At 42.8% G+C, this 21540-nt stretch overlaps 1 protein-coding gene across 1 annotated transcript; it reads left to right on the forward strand.

The window, feature by feature from the left end:
• Nucleotides 1-4231: 4231 nt before the first annotated feature.
• WDR89 (WD repeat domain 89) lies at nucleotides 4232-21288 on the forward strand. Its single transcript, XM_009987714.2, has 2 exons — nucleotides 4232-4252; nucleotides 19740-21288. Exon 2 carries the CDS (start codon nucleotides 19771-19773, stop codon nucleotides 20938-20940), a length of 1170 nt encoding a protein of 389 aa, XP_009986016.1. The 5' UTR covers nucleotides 4232-4252; nucleotides 19740-19770; the 3' UTR covers nucleotides 20941-21288.
• The last annotated feature ends 252 nt before the right edge of the window (nucleotides 21289-21540 follow it).

Raw genomic sequence — 21540 nt, forward strand, 5'->3', positions numbered from 1 at the left:
CTTTGGATAAGTCCAGGTAGACGATGTCAGTTGCTCTTCCCGTATCCATCAATGCCGTAACCTCATCATAGAAGGCCACCAAATTAGTCAGGCAGGATTTGCCCTTAGTGAAGCCATGTTGGCTGTCACCAATCACCTCCTTGTTTTCTATGCGCCTTAGCATAGTCGCCAGGAGGATGAGAGCACTGTTTGGAACACTTGACCTTAGTCCTAGAGTACATGATACTGAAGCTCAGATTTGTTTAGACTACTTCACTTTCTTTGGAGGTGCGGATCGTAAAGATTCCTTTCTAAAAATGTCTTTTGTTTTAAGTTCTGTCTGTAAAGTGACTGTCAAGAGTTACGATCCCTGGAGCAACTGCCGTGCAATTACTGTGGGGAACTTTACCGATGCAATTCCACCTGATATATCCCATGGCTCACTATATTATACATACTGTGGCTGCGCAGCGTTGGTGTGCTATCGAGAAAATTGTTGTACTTTCTGATAATGTGGCTGGATTCATCTGGGAGTACTGAATACCGAATCCATGGCTGGAGAAGTATGTCATCCCAGTTGATCTTGCAGCTGTTTTTACTATGTGAACAATGAACCGAAGGTATTTGTGGCAATTCTAACCACTCCAGGAAGCTGGGATGAAAAACTGCTAACTACAGCTATTTCTCAGTGTGATATTGACTTTTACAATACAGCCTTAAGTATTATGATGAATATTTGTGTGAAATTTGATATTGTCTTCAATGAAATCATATGCATCTTGTTCTGAAAATTTCAGAACAACTCAACAATATGAGCAGTGATTAGTGCTGGGTGATAGACTTCAGTGGGATCAGGCCTCCCAACAATGATGGAAGGTATTCACTGTGAAAACAGAAAAGTGATTCAAGTCTCTGTGCTTTGATGTCATGTGCTTAGATATTTTTCTGTCTTCAATGCACCATGCAGGAAAAAAAAATGTCCCCTAAAATAATTGTTAAGAAGCAAAAATAAACAAAAAAGGGCACTTTTTTCATGGCAGTTGATGAATTAGTCTGTCTTCTGTGATACCTGCTTGGCTAAGAGGCTTCTGCAAGCTGTACACCTGTGGCTCCTCACGAATACAAACAGCTTTATTAGTATCTGGTCCTAATAAACTCTTGAGAGAGCAAACTTTAAGCTGAAATCTCGGTGAATCACCAGTGCATCTGTGAAATACAAGTCAAGTCGACCATCTCATAGTATTGCAGACTGATCACAGAGAAGGGTATTTTCTACTCATAGATTATTGTGCTGGTAGGTACATAAATAGCTGCAGTGATAAAAATAACAGTAGCTATACTGGAGCAGGTAGAATTAATTGAAAATTTGCACACTGCCAGTGGCAGGCAACTGAAATTGTTAGTACTTTGAAGTGTATTTTGGCTGACTTTCTGCTTTCGTTACTTGTCAAGAGTCAAGGAGGCCGTTAAACTGAGGTACAAGTCGTGTTATTTATAATGGTCCGTGGTTATTATCCATGTGACTTGACCACGTTATTTGGTTTAGATAAAGCTCTTTTTTTTATCTTTCTAGAAAAATATATAGCCATCTAAAATGTTTAGATTTTAACTTAAATTGCTGTACTGTCCTGGTTTTGACTGGGACTGAGTTAGTTTTTCTTTTTAGCAGCTAGAAGAGCTCTGTGTTTTGGATTCAGTATGGGATTCGTTATGAGAATGTTGGGATTGGTGCGGAGACATCAAGGACCTTTCAGCTTCCCATGTTCTGCCAGCGTGCAGGAGCACAACAGGCTGGAGGGGAGCAAGGCTGGCACCAATGGCCCACAGCTCCCTGTATGATTTGAACTTAGATTTAGGATTGAGGGCTAAATTGGCCAACGAAGTGTTCCATATCATGCAGCATCATGCCCAGTATATAGATAAGGGTTGACTGGGAAGTGGGGCTTTTCCTCTTCCGAGATCTCTCATGGACTCTTGGAGTCTGAGTTCTCTCTTTTTTTTCCTCCCTCTTTCTCTCTGTTTTTGGACCTCTCACTTGTTTGAGATTGTGTTGTCAGGATTTACCTGTTTCGGGATCATTTGCTGGAACAGGATAGGTGTTGGTCACTCAGTGGTGAGAAATTACACTCTGCATCACTTGTTTGATTATATTATAATATATATTAATATAGTATTATCATTATTACTTTTAATTTTATATTACTATTAAATTGTTCTTAACCCATGAGTGTCCTTCCCTTTTCCCCTTTAATTCTCTTCCCTGTTCCCCGGGCTGGGGGAGGGCGAGCGAGCAGCTGTGGCTGGGCAGTGTTTAGTTGCCAGCCAAGGAACCAGAACTGATTCCAACCGACACCCAGCAACTTTGACATCTTCATGATCGACATCTCCAAACTGCAGACCGTGGACACGGACCGCACCATGCAGTTGCTGAGTATTGCATTAGTGCATGATCTGAGATGGATGTTATTCACTGAGAAAAGTAATTTGTACCTTTATTTTTGTACCAGTTAAAATCACATCTGTGGTCTTTTCTGGGAAATGCTCCAAGTTGTGGTAAATACAATTGGGACCAAACAGACTTCAATGCTGAACAGTAAATTAAGAACAGAATGAGGAATTTTGATTTCTAACAGTTTGGGCACTACTATATAGTTAAAAGAAGCAAATGTGAAGTGTGCTATTGTTCTTCTAATAACCTGTATGTGCTAGGTTACAAGCAAAATAAAAAGGAAAAAATACTATTTGGAACTTTAATTGGAACAAATAAGGGTCTGGAAAAATGTAAGCTGAAGGAAAAGGAAACCTAATTAACCCCTTGTCCGTCTCGTTTGGCTCCCTCGCAGGAAATAATCCTTCTTTCTGTTCCCGCTTTCCTGGAGAACAGCAGCTCCTCGCGGCACACCAGCACAGCTCCACCAGCACACCTGGAAGCTGATGGAGCTGTGCATCTCCTCCTGTAACCCTGTCAGTCTGGCCTTTCCCTGCTTCCCGACAGGTATTATTTTTAGATGCTGTCAGCTACTGCTAAAAAGCTCTAAAGGAGAATTCCCGGATCCAGCTGACCAAAAACGATCTCACGTGCCGCGGGGACACAGACACTCCGTGCCGTGCACGCGTCAGAGACAGCAAAACCAAGGAACAGACTGATTTCCGTGACTGACGGACAAATCCTCCCTTTGGTTAGGCGCCTTCTGGGCGACTCCTGAACTCCGCTCTCCAACATGAGGTCATTTTCCGTTCGAGGTTCTCGGGGCGGTGCCAGCGAACCGGAGCGATGCCCGAGAGCGGGCACCGCTCCAGCTAGGAGGCGCTGCTCCCTACCGGCAGCCCGAGCTCCGTCGGAAGATGCAGGCCGCGGGCTGGCACCCACCCCGGGCCCACCGTCCCGCTGGATCCGCGCGGGCCCCTCTCCGGGAATTTCTTGCGCGCCTTCCCCTTTAAGGGCCGTTAATGGCGCCGGGCCGCTTGGCTCCGGCCGCCCCTGCTGCCATGGCAACGGGGAGGGGCTCTCCGTGTGTCGCGCGCCGCCGACGGCGGCCAATAAAGTTGTGGCGATTCAAGGGCCGGGGGTTACGCCCCCTCCGCCGCCTGCACCAATCCCCTTCTCTCTCCGCCAAGCAGGGAAGATGGCTGCCGGCGAAACGGCCGCAGCAGCCAATAGGGCGGCTGCGGAGGGCGCGGGGGCGGGACGCACGCGGCGGCGGCCGGCTGCGGTGCGCGGTGCCCGGCGCGGCGGGAGGGCGCCGCGGTGAGGGGCCAGGCCGGGCTGGGTGAGGGCCGCAGCCGTGGGGAGGAAGGTGTCCGCCGTGTGGGCGTTGCTGCGGTGAGGGGGCGCCTCCGAGGGGGATCGTCTCGGGGGACGCGGCCTGGCCGGGGTATCCTCTGTGGAGGGTTGTTGAGGGAGGGGAAGCGTCCGCCCTGTTGAGGCTGAGGGTGGGTCCTGTGGGTTTGGCAGGGGTTGCTGCTGTGGGGTTTGTGGTGGGGGAGGGTAGGGGTTGCCCGCAGCGGGTGACTTGGGCTGGGAGAGCGATCGCCCAGCGATGCCCCTGTCCTGACCCTGAAGCTGCCCCTGTGCGTCGCGGTTGGGCATCTCGTGGCATACACGTGGTGCCCTGTGCGGCGGAGGTGAGAAATGGGGGGCTCCTGAAGCTTCATTCCCTCGCCACTGCCTTTTATTTTTCCCCTAGGCTAAACTGAAGCATCTCTTGCTTTGCTGATAGTGATGGTCTCTGTGTCTCTGGTGAAGCGTGAATAAAAACATTCGGCTTAAACCGTGAGTTTATCCTGGTACTCAGCAAAGCCTATAAACTTGGAAAGACTGACTGTGCTCTCAGAGCACTCTGAACGGGGGGACGGGGTGGTGGAGGGTTGACACTGGTCTGATCACCCTTTCTAGCTTTGATGCTTTTTCTGGGAGAGAGTGGGCAAGGATTGAGCCTGGCGTGAGAATTGAGACAGTGTATCACTAATTTGGGCAGGCACATCTGATTAGAGTTGTGACAGGCCACTTGTGGGCTGCTAGACTTAAAATTAGGACTTGCATTCGCAGTTAAAATATGTTTATTAAGAAGTTACACCGGTAAGTACCAGCTGACTTCATGAAAGTTCGATGAAAACAGGGATCTTTTTTAATAATACTAACAGTCTGAAACAAAAAAATCTAGAGAAGTTAGAAGAAATAAATGCTTTTTTGTTTGTTTGTTTGCTTTTTTCCCTTGGGAAAAAGTAAAAAGAAACTTTTAAGATATTTTTAAAGAACAAAAAAATACTTAGAGAAACAACTGCCAAAGCTGTGATACTTACATCTTTAAATTATGTTTTATGTAACCAACAGGTATTTCAAAATGTGCTGTGTTTGAGAACTATAACTGTTTCCTGTCGGATATGGGGAGTGGAATTCTTAATGCTGTGTTATATTAAGGACTCATGTTGCTTATAATTGTATAGTTCCAGATTCATTTTCCCTAGAAAATATATGTATATTATTGATCGTATATATATGATTCAAAGTATATTTGGAAGAGTGCAGAAACACGAGGTCTTCTCTTACTATGTTCTTTTTTGGGTCTATAAAAACTTTGTTTTCACAACCGAGCTATGTTAATGCCTTTTATTTCCTAACACTTCGAATGGATTTCCTGTTGGAGAGCAATCATCAGATTCAGTGTGGTTTGCGTGCAGAGCAGCTCCTGTAAGATAACTCTGATTGTTACAGTGTAACTGAAAAGGTTTCTGTTCATGTGTATCCCCAGGATTGCTTCTTAGGTGCTAATTTTAGATAATGCTTATCTAAAGTTTACCTGTTGGTTTCTGATTCTTTGGGGTTAAAGACTAAGGTAGCTGTTTGCATTTTCCTCCAAATGTCTTTTTATTGGGGCAAGGGAACAGCCCTCTAGGGAAGACGAGCCTAGGACTTCTTGGCAGCCTCTGCATACGTAGGCAGTGATGTGGGGCCTCATCTGTTTCTTGTGTGTTCTCAGACTTTCTGGAAAAAATTTTCTTCCTTGTTGCCCCACAGGAGTTCTGCTGGGCATGGGCTGATCCTTGATGTTCAGGTAGCTTTTTAAATGCCTGGAGTACAAGACGTTGGGGTTTCTTTAAATTCCTTTTTTCTTGCACTCTATCAGCCTTGAGGACTTGGATCCTTTGCTGTCATTATGTGCTGGCAGCACTTTCCAGCTGGGTTCTGCAGCTTTTACTACACGCCTTTTTTCCTAGGTGCTTTTACTGTAACTGTACAAATAATGTTATTTCTGAGCTTTTCTGAAAAAAAATCAAAGTGGAAGGAAATCAGCACTACCGTGATGATTTCCAGTGTTGGTGTGGAGTTGCCCGTGCAGACTTCTAGAGCTTGGTTTTAATCGGTGAGTGAGAAGACATCTTCTGTGGGTCTGCTTCTCATGTGTGATGACAAGTCTGTTAGTGGATTTCATACCAGACATGAAAAAAGGGTGTTGAGACTGGTGAATCGGAGACTGGGCAAGGCCGGGTTTTGGAGGTGAGTGTGTTTAGTGACTTGCAAGTAGTTTAGATGCAAGGTAGACAATGGAGGATGTAAGAAAGACAGGAAAAGAGTGCATTGCCTATAGCCATGTGGGGTTAGGAAGTTCAACTTCAGACATGCCTTTGACCTCTTCAGACTTAAGCCTGACCCACTGTCCACTTCTCTCTTACCTCTTCCCCTTCTCATGTTCCTGTACTGTCTCTTTTCCTTAATGGAAGGGTTACATAAATTCTTGCTGGTACATTTTTCCTCACTTATTTCCTCCTGCCGTTTCCTTTTCCTTCCTTTTTATTCCCCTCTATGCTGCCCTCTGACTGTTACCTCCTTCCCACTTGCAGCTGTTGAAGCCCTGGGAAAGGACAGCTCCACTGCAGCACTTTGCACCTACAAACCAAGCAGAGTTGGTGCTGGGTCAGGTCTGGCATCTACACGTTTTGTTAATTTGTGGGGCTGGTGCAGTCAGCGTGTAGAGATGGGACACGCTCAGTGCAGTCTGCAAAAAAGCTTAGAGCATTTAATGGAGGGTTGATTAGTTAAATAGATGTGGATGTAACTTAGTGCATGGATGTGACCAACTAGAGCATGTTGTATTAATTTCTGAAATAAATGGGAGGGATTGTGAAATTGTCTATAGAAGATTGCTGCTTTGGTAGATAGGACATTGGTAGAGTGAAGGAAGTCCGATGCTGAGATGTTGCCTTCAGACTAAATTTCAGTAGTTTGGATGAGTTGTTTTTAGGATGTATTTTTGCCTTAGCTGGTGCTTTGATGCAAGTTTCAACAAAATACTTCAGTGAGAAGAGAGCAGGAGATGGGAGTGGACAACTCACTGGGAAAAGAAAGTAAGCCAATCTAAAAAAATCATGCCCAAATTGCAGGACAAATCCTGAGTAGTTCTATTAGGCTGTTCTAAAGGTCCCAGCGTGGAGTGCGTTTTCTGTCCTGCTTCTAGGTCCTACAGGATATTCGAGTGTTTTCAACAAGCGAAATATTTTGTAAGCAGTGGTGGGAAGCAGATATTGAGCAGCTGTCCATTTTAACCAGTTCACATTAATATTTTCTTTAAAACTCTTCAGTCTGATGTTTTTTTATTCTCTTTCATTATGTCAGGTGTTTTAGTCCAGAAGGACTATTGCATTATCCAGTCTGATCTCCTTTGCAAGACAAACCATCTGTACTGTTGTTTTTACCCTTTACAGACTTGACATAAATTTATCTCCCCTTTTCCTGTTAATCTGAAGACACTTCTTGCAGACGGTTAATGTTCTCAGATTTGTTTTGTTATTTTCATTACACTATTTGTATTATTGAAAGGTTTTGCACTGACCTGAATGATTAGTTTCAGACTAAAAGTTGCAACAGAGAGAGGAATGAATATATTTTAAAACCTCTTGTCCCTGTTTTGCTCCTCACTGTGGCCTTATAAAAGGCACTTGCTCTTTTTCTTTGATTCTCTGGTTTTCCAGCTAATGAAAACTTAATGAAAAACCAAAACTAAAGGGTTCTGGAAATCCTTCTTTTAATATAGCAACTGCATCTTGTCTGTGAAAAAGCAGGAGCATTAATACACTCATAGTTCTTCTGCTGGATTAAACTGACTCAAAAAATTAAAGTAAAATGATTTTTTTTTCTGTATTGTGCTTGTATATAGGAACAATTCCATTTGAAAATGTTAATAATCTTTTTTTGCAATTTCTTTTCTTTCTTCAGCAGAATCTTTGTCTTTTTTCTTTGTTTTTTTAGTTGATCAGCAACTTATCACTTGCACCTCTCTCTGAAGATAGCTGTAACTACCGTGGTCTTTCTTTTTCCCTGTGCCTGTTATTTCAAGACAAAACCATTGCTCGTCTTCTCATTAAAAATAAGATGATGTATAAGTGGGTAAGCAGTTAAACTGGTGAAAAGCCAACCCAGCATTTAACTAGATGGAATTATGTGCTGGCAGTACCTGGAACAGGAAGCTTCAGATGTTGATCACTTGTCAGTAATTTGAGGATCTTTTAGTAATAAGCATTTCTTTATGTTTGTTGATATGGGAATGACTGAGAGAGCTGGAATTAGGTGTTGTTATTCCTTTGTGGAATCAGAAGGGGCAAGCAGATGGTTGTGAAAACAAAATTTCTTATTCAGAAGTGTACAGCTCTTTTACTAGCAAACCTAAGTGACTTCTTGACTTTTGCGTAGGGTTTGTGGAGGAGTTTTCTGAGGTAAGTGAAGTTGATTTTAGTTTACTCAATACCTGTCAAGACATCTAAAGGAAGTACAGGACTCAGTTTCGAGAGGAGGAAAAATAGATTTAAAGAAAAATGAATTCTAGTGAAATTCTAGTGTTTTAATATCTCGGATAATTATCACCATGTATGTGTATTGAATGTTCCTGCTTCAGGAATGTTCCTAAAAGCCAAACATGAGTGTAAGAGATTGAGAGGGGAAGGGTTTTTTAGTTGTTGGAATTGGTTTGTTCCCTCCTTTCCCTGGGAAAATTTAGTGATGGTGTTGCTGGATGCTTAAAGAGTAAATACAAACGCACAAAAGTCAAGTGTTCCCTGTGTGCTTCTGTGTGCGTTGCGTGGAAGTATGAGAGTCACATCTGGTGTTGTCATGAAGTCTGAAAGATTAAAAGCTGTGAATTAAATTCACAAAAATGAGAGTTTAAAAAGGAGCACGTAACTTATTTTTAATCTCTTTGACAAATCAGGAGAAAATTGCAGTGTAGTTGAATTTGAGGGTTTTTCTTCTCCAGTTTTTGGTGCTAGACGGTTCTGAGCGAAGGCTGAGATTTTTGATTAATAGTCTGATTTGAGGAAGTGAGGCTTTTAAAAGGAAGAAAGAAAAGGTACCTTCGTAATGTTCTTTGCAGTACTTCAGGCTTATTTCCTATGCCTTGCACTGTAAATTAAATTTTTGTTTCCTTTAATGCCACTCTGTTAAGGAGACAATTAGCATATCGTAACCGATTAAAATTAGTGTAGGTGTATATAGATGTAATAAAACAACTAAGTTCTCGCCTTTTGAATTGCGTGGTCTAAATCTTTGACTCGCAGCTTCTGGAAGAGTGATTGAGCTGCTGGTGAGTGGTGGTCATGAGTGACATCAAGTGGGCTGAGTGTGAAATAACAGCTTCTGTCCCCCGGGCACCCTTGTGCCTTCCAGCTCGCTGTGGCATGGCCTTGGTGGCGCGTTCTCAGCTGTGCTGATGTCATGTTTGTGTCGCACTCAGAGGTGCCGTCACTGCAGGACAAAAAGTCTGCAGTTGTACGTTGCAGTGAGTGACAAACATTCAGACTCGAGAGGGAGGCATTGCATTTCCCGTGCAACAGCTGTTCGGAGGGGCACGCTCGAGTCCTTAGACTTGTAACCCCGCGATGTCAAAGGCGTGGGGCGAGGAAGCCACCTTTAGCTGGAAGTGGCGTTCTCTCTGTGCACGTTCATGCCCTCTTACTACAGTCTTAATACTGCTTCTGAAACTGCAGTAAGCAAATGTGTCGTGCTGTTGTCTGTCTGGCAGTGTGGTATCTTCCAGAAAGAAATGATGAGCCAGCTTATCTTGTAGTTGCTTGTTTTTCAGGCTGCCTTCCTATTTGTGTTCTTTGCAAGGGCTGTTGTGGGTGCCAGGCTGATGAGGTTTTAAAAGTAGATGAAAACAGTCAAAGTTCTTGCCCCCGCTGTTCTAATTGGAAACTATTTTGAAAGATAAACTTTATAATTTCTGCTGTGAATTTTATTTATGGTCAGTTTATGTTTTTAAACGGTTGTGCCAGTATTGTTCTTGACTAGCTCCCCTCCCTCCTCAGCATTTATTCCTTTGATGTGTTTGTAGATAGTGATCGTATCCCCTCTCGGTCTCTGTCTTTGCCAAGCTACACAAGGCGAAGCGGCCCAGCTACTTCTTATAAAATAAACAGTCCGTTCCCTGGATCATCTTAACCCGTCCTCCTCTGCGCTTGGTTGTGGTTTAATCAAGAGATTGGCTTCAGCAGAGAGCCCTGCTGGCAACCTGCTGCCAGCCTGTGAAATACAGATTGACTAAAAGCACTGAGAGCAAACATGGCTTGAGAGCAGGGTTATTAAAATGCATAAAGCTCTTGACTTTGCTTTTTGTCCTTGTTTTGAGGCAACACTATCTGCCAAAGATGTTGAAAAGGTCTTTGAGGGTCTCGGAAGAATAAGTTCTCCATCCAGGTCTTATGGGTGCTAACAAGAGCATGTAGTTTTTGTTGTGATTTGCCAGCAGCGATTGTCTGTGTCGCTGCACACAGTTGGTGCCTTGATCAGAAAGTGGTAGAGTATCAATACCTACGTACTTGCTCTCTCATCCTTCCCTTTTGCTATTCTGTTTCTTACAACTGACTTCTGAGTCACTCTCATAGTGAAAAAGAAGTTGAACATGAATTTACAGTGCAGTATGGTGGAAAATCATTGTGCACCTGGATGTTATAAAAAGAGAAAAATGATTTTTGTATCTGTGTGTGGCGTTGGTAAAGTGAACGCTGGAGTGTTGCGTGTGGTTCAAGTGTAAACACTGTCTGAAGGCTCTGAGAGTGCCTTGCATGGGTACATCGTGCACATACTTCATGCCTCAGCATCTTTTGTGGAGACTGAAAGGTAAATTCTCTTGAACAGGATAGAGCCAACATAGCTCTAACCCCGTTTATTTCAGCCTCTTCCATCCTACTGTTGTCACTTAGATGACACTTTTTCCTCTTGTCTGCTACAAAGCATTGAAAATGGAGCTTAGGCATGATAAGGAGTCAGCAGAGCCTCCAGCTGTCAGGCTGTGCACAAAGAGCATGCTTTGGAAGTTGATTGTCTGTGAAGTGTCATGGGCACACAAGGATCTCCAGTTTCTCCTGTTGCTGTGATACTGGAGAGGGTCTGACAAATTACCTTGACGTGGTGATTTTCTGGATTAGCTAAATATCAAAAATGGGTATTGTGGGATGCGGCTGTAGAAGATACCTTTGTGATATGCACGTTCCTGGGGAAACAAATTCTCCTGCTTAGGTTTGAGAGATGTTTGTGCTTGCACAAACTGGAACTGCAGAGGATTGCTTAGGCAGTGATGACACCGTAGTGCTAAAAATTGCCAAGCACACAAATGTTGTGTTTGGAAAATACTGGTGCCACATCTACACGTGTAGGGGAACATCTTACTGGTTCACCAGCAACATCCCTAGTGAAGAGGAGAACAGTAGTAGCTGATTTAAGCACGGGTTTTTAAGAAAAGGGTCTTGAAAAGATAATAGTCTTGTGTTTTGAAGAATGGGCTCTGGTAATGAAGTATACTGAAGCTAAATCACTGTTGTGAAAGAACTTCTAAAATATTCTGGTAAATAAAAATTTTTATCTCATTATAGGTATTTTGGCACCAGTGTGTGGTAGTAGGAGATATTTTTCTTGCTGTAGCTAAGTTTCTTTATATCTTTTTATTCTGGTTGCTGCTAAATTTAGGCTGAAATTTGCCTGGCTTCCTGTGGTGTAGAAACAAATTCTTTGGAAGAATTTCAGCAAAATTCACTAATATTGGGGAAGAATCTTCTTACTTATTTCCAAGTTTGTTTGTTTGGGTTTTTTTTATATGAGGATGTTGGTACCAAGTGGCAATGTCTGCATTGAAGGAAATAAATCGTAGTGTTTCAGAGTCACTAAATAATTCATGTAGCTGTGTAAGTAATTTTTTACTTTCACATTTCTCTGTAGGGTGGATCATTGGGGTTTCCCATTCATGTGGTGGTTTTGTTCAGCTTAAAATGGCCCTGAAAATCGTCGCTCTTGGAGTCCTTTCTTACAATCCCAGACTTAAAAGGACACAGTCTTCAGTTGTGGCATTTGCAGGTGCCTTGCAGCACTACTGTGATTTTAGCAGTTTATCATGTAGTGGAGATGTTCAGAACAAGGCTTTTTCTTTCAGAAGTCTGCTGCTGACTGTACTTGCTAATGTTTGTGTACACAAGTATTATTACGAGTTAGGCAAACACTGTCTTTGTTTCACTGATTAAGAAAGTAAAGATTGAATGTTGCAGCTCACTGGGAATTCCTCAGTAAGCTGTTCTGCTGGAGTCAGGACTGGAAAGTGTTCATAGGCCATGGTCTTGTTCAAATCCACTCAGACGAATAGCTTTATTTCTGCCTTCTTTATCTGAGAGATAACTGTCTCGGTGCAAAGCTCTGGTGCCTTTTAACAAAAGAATGTGCTGTTAGTGAGGAGGTGTGAAAGGAATATTCAGAGAAAGGTATGAATCTTCTTTTAGCTCCTCATAGCTATATTGTGGAAATGTGAATGGAGAAGAACTTGATACTACACGCAGGAGAACGTTGCACCCTACATGTTTGATTTCCAGCAGTTGCTGGCTGTATGAGACTGTTTAGGTCTGTATCTTCTTTCCTATGTTTGTGGCTACAAAAAGTAATGTCAATGTGGTGTCTACGATGGGAGGTACTCACAAGAGAAAGGAAATGACTTCTGTGGTCACTGTGGTCTGGTGAGATAAGCACAAATACAGAAGTCTGAGACTTGGATTCTCTTCAAGTTTTGCAGCGAGTTGGCTGAACAGCTGTGGCTACATTACAGACAGACACCAGGACACACAGGTGCCGTGTTCTGAAGCTGTGAGTTATCCAGCATCTGCTGGAGTTGAGAGCGTTGATGTTTGCATAGCACTTGGACAGCGAAGTCTTCTGAAGCAGCTGGGTGCACACATTGTCCACCTTCCGTTCCTTGTGGGAGTGTTAACCAACATCCTGGGTCCCATCATGGGAGGAGGTGTTTGTTAGAGAAAGGCTGAGTGTCGCAGAGCTGCCCATGACTTCCCTGATAGACGCTTGCTCTCCTTTTAGAAGGTGACCTGGATGCCTTGCCCCATACGTTGTTAGGGTGCTGGGCGGGCTGGAGTACAGGTCAGGCACTGTTTGTGCCTGGGAGGAGAGGGGAGGAAGGAGGAGCAGTAGGAACAAACCTCATCTTTGACCCTCATCTCAGAGACTTGCTCCAGTGCAAAAGCCAAGGCCCAGCACTAGGACAGTTTTCCTGGCAGCCCTTGTCTGGTCTCTGGAATCCGCCTGAGGATGCAGAGTTTGTCGCTGACCTGCTCAGAGGCCGTGAGCGTGCGGTTTAGGCATAGGTTAGCTTTCAGAGAGGGGTTTTGATTACAAAAATTAAGGAGAATATATGGAATTTAGAAGATAAATGTCTCGATTACAGTATCTCTTTCTGTAGTTTAACCTGTGCCTGGGAATCTATTGGATCTGCCTTTATAAAATAGGATTGCTTCTGCTGCAGCGTGTGTCAGCTTGATCTGAGAATAGCCCTGAGAGTAAAACAGAGCACCTCTTGGCACTTTGCAGTCTGCCTTGTTGGCTGACCACAACACCTGGATGCAGTAACTTCCTCTGCCTGGTGAGGTCACTGCTAGGAAACCTCCCTCTCACAAGAGAATTTTCAGTTGGATCCGATCGCTCATGGCAGAGCGTGGTTTTGGTGACAGAGCTGACTTTGCTGCTCCTCTTTTAGTAGGTGTGTGTCACTAGCGTGGAATTGGGTGAAAAGAGAAGACTGAAAAAGGAAAATCCTCAGACATGTTTGAAGTAATGTTTGACACAGCTTCTAAGAGTGTTTAGAAACTTCCCTGTGGTCCATGTTAGGCTCTCCTAAATATTTCTAGAAAAGGCAGTTTAGCTATCTGAGCATCAGATTTGAATAATTTGACTTAAACATGAAGGCAAAATCAGTAATTTGAGCACTTTTATAGTTTTGTATGATGCTTTCTGGCTTATTTGATTTATTTTTTTTTTAATTGTATATTGGATTGTGCTACACTTAAATTTTTCTTACGATGGCTTGTCATCTGGATCCTTTGCAGCTCTTTGCCATCTCTTTTGGTTCATGAATTTATATCAGGAGGCTTTCATTTACTCAAGTTTGGATGTTAATTCATTGCAACTTGGACCTGAAGACATCCCTAAATTTTCCAAATCTTGCCTGCATCCACCATATTTTCCAGCATTAGGTACAAAATCAGAATAGGTCTTTCTAGTTGGAATGCAAAATCTTACACCAAAAAACTAATTTTAAAAGTTTGCTTTTGATGAGAATATTCAATGTATGTTTTTTGTTATCTGTGCATTTAAAACTACTTCTAGTTGAATCCAAAAGTTGTTTTTGTGCTCTCTCTTCTGCAGATATCTGGTATAACGTTCAAAAAGAGGTTTTGTTTCTGTATTGACATGAACACCTGCTTCTGCCTCCAAAAGATGAGTTCACAAAAGTTGTAGTTTCTTTTTTTTTTTTTTTAATTATTGTGCCCTAAAGCACTGAGCACCTGTGACTTTTCCCCTTTGTTCTCTCCTAATTCTGACGCTTATTTTTCCCTCTAACTGGTGCTGTTGTTTAAGGCCATTTCCTTGGTTCTCTGTCCCACCTACAGCTCTTCTCTCCGTTGCTGAACAGGATTGTACCCCCAAGGTCCGTACTGGTGAGGGGGTAGGATGGAAGTGATTTCATGGAATGCAGGTAGTTGGGTAGACCTAATTTTTTTTTGCTTTTCCCATAAACTTTATTGTGGCAGCATTTTAACTTTTTCTTCCTCTCTGCTCTCTTAGTATTTTTCTTTGTACTGCCAATGCAAAATTGTGTGGAGTATTTCTTGCTGTGCTTTACGTTTGGAAACTAGATGTAACTGATTTGAAAGGATGAAATAATTCTCTTGGCAGTTCACCTCTTGTCTCTGCGCTTCAGCAGAGCCTCTTGTGCATCTTATTCCCTTCCTCCTCAGTAGACTAAATGCTATTCTCCTTGCCTTCAGATGGCTTTGTGGGAAAACACCTTCTTTCTCTGCTTTGGTAAAACGACAGTATCCACTGTAGGGGTTTGTCCTGCAGAAATTGCACGTGCCTGACGGGTGGTTTGTGCTTCCCCTCAGTGCTCAGACCGTTTGGCTGATCTGTCTTCTGCTGTGAAGCGGTGCCAGTGAGGAGAGGTCTCCGAAGGCGTTTGGCACCAGTGAAGTGCAGCGTCCCAGTGCGTTCCCCTCAGCCAACCTTGCGCTGTGCCTTTTTGTTTTAAAATGCAAACCACATGTAACGTTGCGTGCCTGAACTGCTTTCCACTGCCCAGAGCTTCAGGTTTGTTCTTAGTTTGTTCTTGAACTTCTAATAATTGTGAAAATAAAGGGAGGGTCTGCTTGTATTGTTTATACTAGGAAAGAACAGCGCAAGATTTCATCTACTGCTGTTCAAATCCCTTGCTATTTTTGGTATTTGACCTCTGTGGAGAAGATTGCCAAAACTACAGGTTGTTTTCGTTTTTATTACGTGTTTCTACCCTCCTACTCCTAAGTTACTCTTACATACTGATTAAATCTTTGAGGCAAAGTTCCATTTCTCCCACATTTTCCATCGTATTTTCAGAGCGGTAATTTTGTGTTTCTGTGTGGTGCTGAGCTAACGTTCTCTTTTGGAAATGAGAACTAACTATGCAATTTGGCAGCATCTCGTGTACGCGACTAAAAGGAGAAGGAAAATAACTTATGAATTGCTGGTTTATTTTTTGAAAAGCTTTCTGGATTAAAGAGGACTCGTGAGCCTGTTGGCTGGAGTTTAGGATATGGCACGAAGAGTGCAGCAGTGTGTGCTGAGACAATATTAAATGTTTCATTTGTGCGGATGGGTGCTTACCTTTCACTTCCCTGTTGTTGGAAAGGCCTGCTTTTGGCACCCTTGGCTGTTTGCTTCTAGTCTTGCTGTATGGTTGTTTCCACACTCCACTAGTGAGAAATAAACAACAAAGGCCTCTGAAAATCCTCTCCTTCCTCTTTGGCATCCCTTCCACTTCATGCCTTCTGTTCTAAAAATCAAGATTATTTCTTTTTTAAAGGAGCCTTGTAGGATGTGCTGGAGGTCAAAATACGTTAGGTTGTTTCAGAGTACTGTGTTTGTTCTGAGTTCCCAAGATGTAATGAGCTTTGAGTGTCCTTCAGGAGTCTCGTTGGTTTTGGTAGTTGTGACATCAAGGTGTGCAGGGGTTGCACAGAAGTGTGAAGTTAATTCATAGAAAAGATCACATGGATGCAGTTCCAGAGGGCTAGATACAATAACACAGAGGTTTCAGGGTTAATTTGTGAAAGGTGTTTTTACCTTGTTCAGAGGTGCAGATGGGAGATGCAGCCGTTACATAGGAGGAACACTGATCACTGAGGATAGGACTGGGCTTCTGCTTCAAACACAAGCGACTGGCTACAGCCAGGCACCTTCAGCCAGGTACTCGTGTGTCATCCGAGTGGTGGTGTTTTCCTGGCACCTGAGCATCACCTGGATTTTGTCTGTGTTGAGACTGTAGATCCGGACCGTGGGCTACTGGGAGTTGGATTAAGTGAAGAGCCTGAGTTTAATTACCTAACTCACGTTCTAAGCAAAGGAGGTACTTTGGGGAAAGAAGGGGTTTTGGCCAGGGCTATCTCTGCCATTTCTCCTCAGACCAGAACAGTTCAAGAACAAGCTGTCTGTCTTCTACAAAGACTGCACGAGCTGGCAGTTGTGCTGTATCCAAAGTGCGTCAGGTTTCACAGATACTGACTTTGCCAAAGGATTCTTTGTGGCAGGAGCAAAACAGGTACCTGTGGTGTTGGAGTTAAGGAGTGCTAAACTAAAAGTGCTTCACTTCTGCCGTGCAGAGCACCGTGTGCTTTGTAGGTGGCTGCGGTCCAGTGCTTGGTTATCTTCTATTGTGTTTGGAAGACCATTGTTTCCTATTTGTCTCATAAATTTAACACAGATCCTATTCCTGCCATTTAAACGTTCCCATCAAAATACAGCAGTGACTTCCCCTTCAGAAAAGGAAGGGCTGGCAGCTACACCCTGAAGTTTGAGCATGAATTGTTTATATAACCTTCAATCACAATTTCGTAATAGTCTGAAGACTTTCTTACTAGGGCAGACATTTTACTGAGTTTTTAGCAAAATCCTGGCTGCCATCAAATGCAATTTTAAGGCTTCTTATTTGTTGCAGTGGAAGTAGAATTGAGAACTGTACCCTCCAGCTTCCTGATAGAAATTGCACATCTATTTGGACACACGAACAGCATTTTCTGTTATTTCAGAATAGCTATACCTATGTCATTCAGGGATAAAAGCTTAAGAGCTATCCTGGACTAATTTTATTTCCCAGAAAATATTATTAAATGCTTTTGCAGACTCTGGCTTTTTACAACTTCTGGGTGCTTGCAGGGTTTCCTCACTCTCTCTTCCCCAGCAGTGAAAGCTCTAACATCAGTGTTGTAGAAACTACTCATTGAATAATATTCTCTATCAAAGTGAAAAAACAACTGCAGCTTGCTTTCCAAACGGATGGCGTTTGTCTGTTTGAGTTCACTGGGCATAAAAATTCTGAGTATTTAGAGCTTGAAATTCAGGTCAATCTGGTAAACTACATTTGTCTTACAAAGAGTTTACAGGGAGAACCCCATTTATTTATTTATTTGTTTGTTTGTGTGTTTATTTTTTTATTTATTGGGTAACCATAGCACTGCAGGATAGCTGGTTTATGAAAACTCCTTTCTCCACCTGCATGCATGTGTCTTTGAAACTGCATTTAAACAGAAGCTTCTGTTGTCATTCATCAGTAAATGGGATTAAGTAAAAGCTGTCCTTATTGGTGATATTAATGTGTTTTATTTCTTAAATTTAAATTATTAATTTGCACAGAAATTTAATAGTTTTGTGTTTGAGCAGTGCAGCGCGCAGTGTTTGAGAACAGTCCGCTGTGTGTAATAGTTCTAGTAAAAGCTGGTTCCATTCGAGGACAAGCCAGAAACGCAAGTAAGGAGCAAGCTCTGTGGGTACGGTTGCCAGAAAACATGTTGAACTTCTCCTCTGCAGAGGGGAAAGGAGTTTCCACAGGATGTCTGTGTTTTATGGCAAAAATTACTTGTCGATGTGCTCTGAAGGGTTGCTTTGATGTAGAAGATTAACCTGGGGACCTCATTGTCAGGATAGTACTGAGGCAAATAGCTCAGTGAGATTATTTGTGACTTGGGAATTAAGCTTTTATGAGTGTACCTAGTTAAGCTGTGTTTTCAGAATTTGCTGTTTGTCACATGCTGTCATGAATATTTGTATGTACCAAATAGGAGGAGGGAAAGCAAAACTCTGAAACTACAAACATCACCAAGAGGGAAAAAAAAAAAGCAGAAAGGAGTTTTGTTGTAGTAACTTTTCCTTTGTTGATGGTCTCTCGTGGACCATTAAAATAATTAACCTAAAACAAGTTATTCGTGGAAACTTGCTCATTCCATCCCTAAAAATCCAGCCTGAAGAATTTGCAGAAAAAATTATGATGGGACAGCTGGGAAGGCTTTAGAATATTTTCTTACATTCTGGGTCTGCCTAATTTTTAGTCCATACCTGTTTGGACTTTTTCAGAAAGGATCCTTTAATGCATGTGGTAACTAATATTGAGTGCTGGCCTGGTCCTTAAGGAAATAAGAGATTTTTTGAGTTCTCCTTTACCCTTATTTGCATTACCTGAAAGGTCTGAACCCGTGAGAAGTCACTGGAGTGTTGACCCCCTAGAACCTGCTGTGATTCCCTCAGTATTTGTTGTTTTAACACAGAAGAGTAGTCCAATTGAACCTGTAATTTGAACAGAAATCATTCACGTGGATGGTTACTTAACACAGCCCACCTACATCTTTCCTTTAAAAATGGTTGTAGCTTGTGAACGCACTAAAACCATGTATTGTTCATGATGGCAAATACCTCATTTAAGTTTAAATGCTTCACTACTTTCCTGACTCTAACTTGATGAAAGCCTTTATTGCAATTACAGAATTGAATTTTCCTTTTTGTTACAGAAAGCAGAACTCTGGGGTTTTTTTTAGGGCACATCATTTTTTAGAAGTGAATCTGTATGTGAGAGGATTGAGACAATGTTGTTTAATTTTAGTTTTGCTTGGTAAAATTTGAGTTTGTGTGCATCACTGAAATAGTTTGGGTTTCTAGGTGGGTTCAGTAGTGCCAGAGAAGAATTGCCTCTGCAGAGAAGATTTTTATCAGTTGCACCAGTTTTTATAGGACACTCAAAAAACATTTAGGTTCTTAGGAGAACTGATGAAAAAGCCAAAGTTGCTAACTTCCATTGAATTCCACTGATGTCACGTGGCCTGTTTAGGTGGTCTGTGGTATGCTGACAGGTGCTATGTGCGTCATACTTGTAAAATTTATCTCGTCTGGCTGTTTCAGGCTGTAGTTCTGCATAATTTTGGTCTGTTCTCTGCCTGCCCTTTGCACATCTCTCAGCAGAAAAGTTCACCTACAAAGTCTCGCAGTTGCACTGAAGCAGCAGTCTGTGGGCTGTGCCTCCTAGCAACTTCTTAGAACAAAAACTACTCCTCCTCGGGTGGTAGTGGTGACTTCATTTTCTTTCCACTTGTGGAGAACATCACTTTACTATTTACTTACAAAAAGAAAAAAGCAAATTTAGCCAAGTGACTTTCACAGGATGCACAGACAGACTATTTAACCTTTTACGGGGATTATAGGAAGTAGTGCTCACAGTCACAAGAGGCTGAGCTCCGTGACTCGGGGAGCCCTTTCCGGTTCCCTGTTTCTGTAAGTGAGGTTGTAGCGGACAGGACATCAGGGTAACCAAATTTTGACTTGGTGCATCATCTCTGTGCAAGGTGTCTTTTCACCTGTATTTTTAAAGCTAAAGTTATTTCAGAATGTTATAATTAAAACTCACCTTAGATGTTATTTATTACAGGTTCGTGACGACGTTAGGAACAGCATTGGAGATGACTGCAGTGGAGAGGATTGAGGAGCAGCTTGCTAGTCTGCGCATAGCCAAGCGTTCTACGCTGAGTGAGGAACCTGCGTACGTGCTGGACGTAGACGTTTCCAAACCTGCTCGGTCTGAAAGCAGTCGCTTTGTGGCAGTTTCGTGTTCCAAGAAGTCCATTAGGGTGTACAACAGGGAAACGTTAAACTTCCTGCGGGAGTACAGCAGCAGTCCTGGGATACTTCATGGAGTCAGATTTGCACACGCGTGTGACAGCATCGTGTTTTCAGCAGGTAGTGATGGTACAGTAAAATGTTGGGATATTCGTTTGGCCACTCAGAAGGCTGCGCAGATATTCAGTGGCTACCCTTCCAACGTGTTCATCAGTTTCGACATCAACTGCAGTGATCTCATAATTTGTGCTGGAACAGAAAAAGTCGAAAAGGACACATTTCTGGTGTTTTGGGATGCAAGAGGCATTACAGACTGCACCAGCACAACCAAAGAACCCTTGGGAGTCTATTCTGAAAGTCACAACGATGATGTCACCAAAGTTTGTTTTCATCCTGTCGAACGCAATTTAGTGGTTTCTGGGTCAACGGATGGGTTGGTGAACGTGTTCGACATTAACAAGGATAACGAAGATGATGCTTTGGTATCGACTTGCAACTCAGACTCATCGGTGAGCTGTGTCGGCTGGTCTGGGAGAGGGTATAAACAGGTCTACTGTACAACCCACGATGAGGGCTTTTGCTGGTGGGACATTGCTCAGTTAGACACTGAAGAACCAATAACACTCTCGCGTGTTCTAGATGTCAGAGACACAGGCTGCGGTGAAAACAACAGCTTGCACTACCTGGTAGGTGGTTTGTACCACGAAAAGGCGGATAAACTCTTTCTCATTGGGGGAACGTCCACAGGAAACATTCACCTCCTGGGCTGCAGCAGCGACGGACTAAGCCTGGTGGGTACCCTTGGTGGAGGACACTCTGCCACTGTCCGCTCCTTCTGCTGGAACCTGGCAGATGAGTCTCTGTTGACGGGTGGAGAGGATGCTCAGCTGTTGCTATGGAAACCCGGAGCTGTGGAAAGGTCTCTCTCAAAGAAAGCGTCCATGAAGATTGCTTCTTCCGTGCAGAAGAGAGTAAGAGTTCACAACAGCTCCCTCAAAAGCAGGAAAAAGTAACGTCCCGAAAGCGGGAGTCTCTGCGGTGTAGGGTGTTCCTGGTGCTTAATCTCTCAGGCAATCCTGGCTGTGCTTTATTTGGGGGTGTTCTGTGGAAAGAACTGCGATGCTTGAATTCTACTAGGGAATATAATTTTTCAGTCATCAGATGAATGGCTTTTTTTTTTTTTTTCCCCAAGTTGCTGATATTAATAAGAAAAGAGTAAATGTTTGCTCTCGAGTTCTTGAACAATGGATCCTAAATCATACTACATAAAAATGTATCTGTGGTTGTTTAATGTCTCAGCCAACACTTTTCATGTGTAATGTAGGCCTGTGGCTTGCATAATTTGTTACCTTCCCACTAAAATTCCCTGGCATGCTTTAAAAGCTTTTGTATTTCATAATGTGTTTTGCTTTCTTTACAGAGAACTTAATGAAATGGCCCAATATATTAAAAGATTTTATGTCACATCTTAATGCTTGGGGGAATTACTTCTTGATGAAACAGAAAATAAGTCCTCTTCTGCACCGTCATGTCACTGGTTTATAACAAGCTCATAAAGAAGCAGCTGATAGAGCCGTGTTTTTCATAGCAAAGACAGGAATGTGTTCAACCAA

Source organism: Tauraco erythrolophus, chromosome 6 (assembly GCF_009769465.1).
Source record: "Tauraco erythrolophus isolate bTauEry1 chromosome 6, bTauEry1.pri, whole genome shotgun sequence".
Lineage (NCBI taxonomy): Eukaryota > Metazoa > Chordata > Aves > Musophagiformes > Musophagidae > Tauraco > Tauraco erythrolophus.

Excerpts from the sequence above, each read along its gene's own strand:
- WDR89 (XM_009987714.2), top strand. The coding sequence starts at position 19,771 with ATGACTGCAGTGGAGAGGATTGAGGAGCAGCTTGCTAGTCTGCGCATA.